Consider the following 822-nt stretch of genomic DNA (forward strand, 5'->3'; position numbering starts at 1 on the left):
ATTAACGGCGATAATCGGATGGAACGCGCGGCCGACAGAGAGACCGGCACTTATCTTCCTACGCGACCGGGTTGGGTCCAAGACTTGGGAATAATTATTTAATTAATGGGGAGGGAGCGCGGCCGAGTCCACCTCCGCACCCGCCCCGATTCGCGTCCATCCCGTTGGAATCGATACTAAACATTTTCCCCCCGTCTGATTTGCTGATTCCAGGCTCCGCGAGGAGAGAGGAGACGCCGAGAGGGCACTCGCGTTGGACCAAAAACCCAGGGATCTGAGCTCGCACAATGGTAAGATAAATACGCGTACGCTCGTTTAACCGTAATTACAGTAATCGGCCGATAATACGGCGAATAACGCCGAGTTCGTATTATCGGGTCGAGGTACACCGCGCCGATACACCGACGATCGATCCTTCTCTCCTTCTTAGAGACGGGGAGGAGGAAGGAGATCACTCGCGCGTTTCTCTTCTCCCCTATCTTTTCTCCACTACTTTCCTCTGCGAGTCGCCGTGGGCTCGCGGCGCGAATATTCGTAATTGGAAGTCGCGGGGAGATGTTGAACGTCCCCTCGATCGCTGGGGGATCGCGGATGGAGAGGCGCTGGCCGCTCGAGGCCAGGCCTGGAAAGGAGGAAGGACGAGTTAACCGAGCGTGTCCCGGTCCCTTTCTCGATTTCTTTATTTCTCTGGCCCGGCCGAGCGTTTAGAAGGGCCGGGGAGATTAAGTCCGATATCGGGTTACCGGGGCACCACCGAACGCGCCGCCTTTCTTCTCATTCCCCGTAATATTTTAATCCGTTCGATCGAACCTTTTATCCCGG

General features: G+C 55.8%; 1 protein-coding gene across 1 annotated transcript in view; it reads left to right on the top strand.

Moving 5' to 3' along the window:
- Positions 1-334, top strand: part of LOC102677025 — a 20,876-nt gene extending 20,542 nt beyond the window's left edge. The window contains exon 5 of the mRNA XM_006623547.2: positions 214-334. Coding sequence (XP_006623610.2) covers positions 214-319 — 106 coding nt within the window. The 3' untranslated portion in view covers positions 320-334. The remainder of the gene's footprint in view (positions 1-213) is intronic.
- The last annotated feature ends 488 nt before the right edge of the window (positions 335-822 follow it).

This window comes from Apis dorsata, unplaced genomic scaffold (genome assembly GCF_000469605.1).
Source record: "Apis dorsata unplaced genomic scaffold, Apis dorsata 1.3 scaffold_902, whole genome shotgun sequence".
In the NCBI taxonomy this organism is placed as follows: domain Eukaryota; kingdom Metazoa; phylum Arthropoda; class Insecta; order Hymenoptera; family Apidae; genus Apis; species Apis dorsata.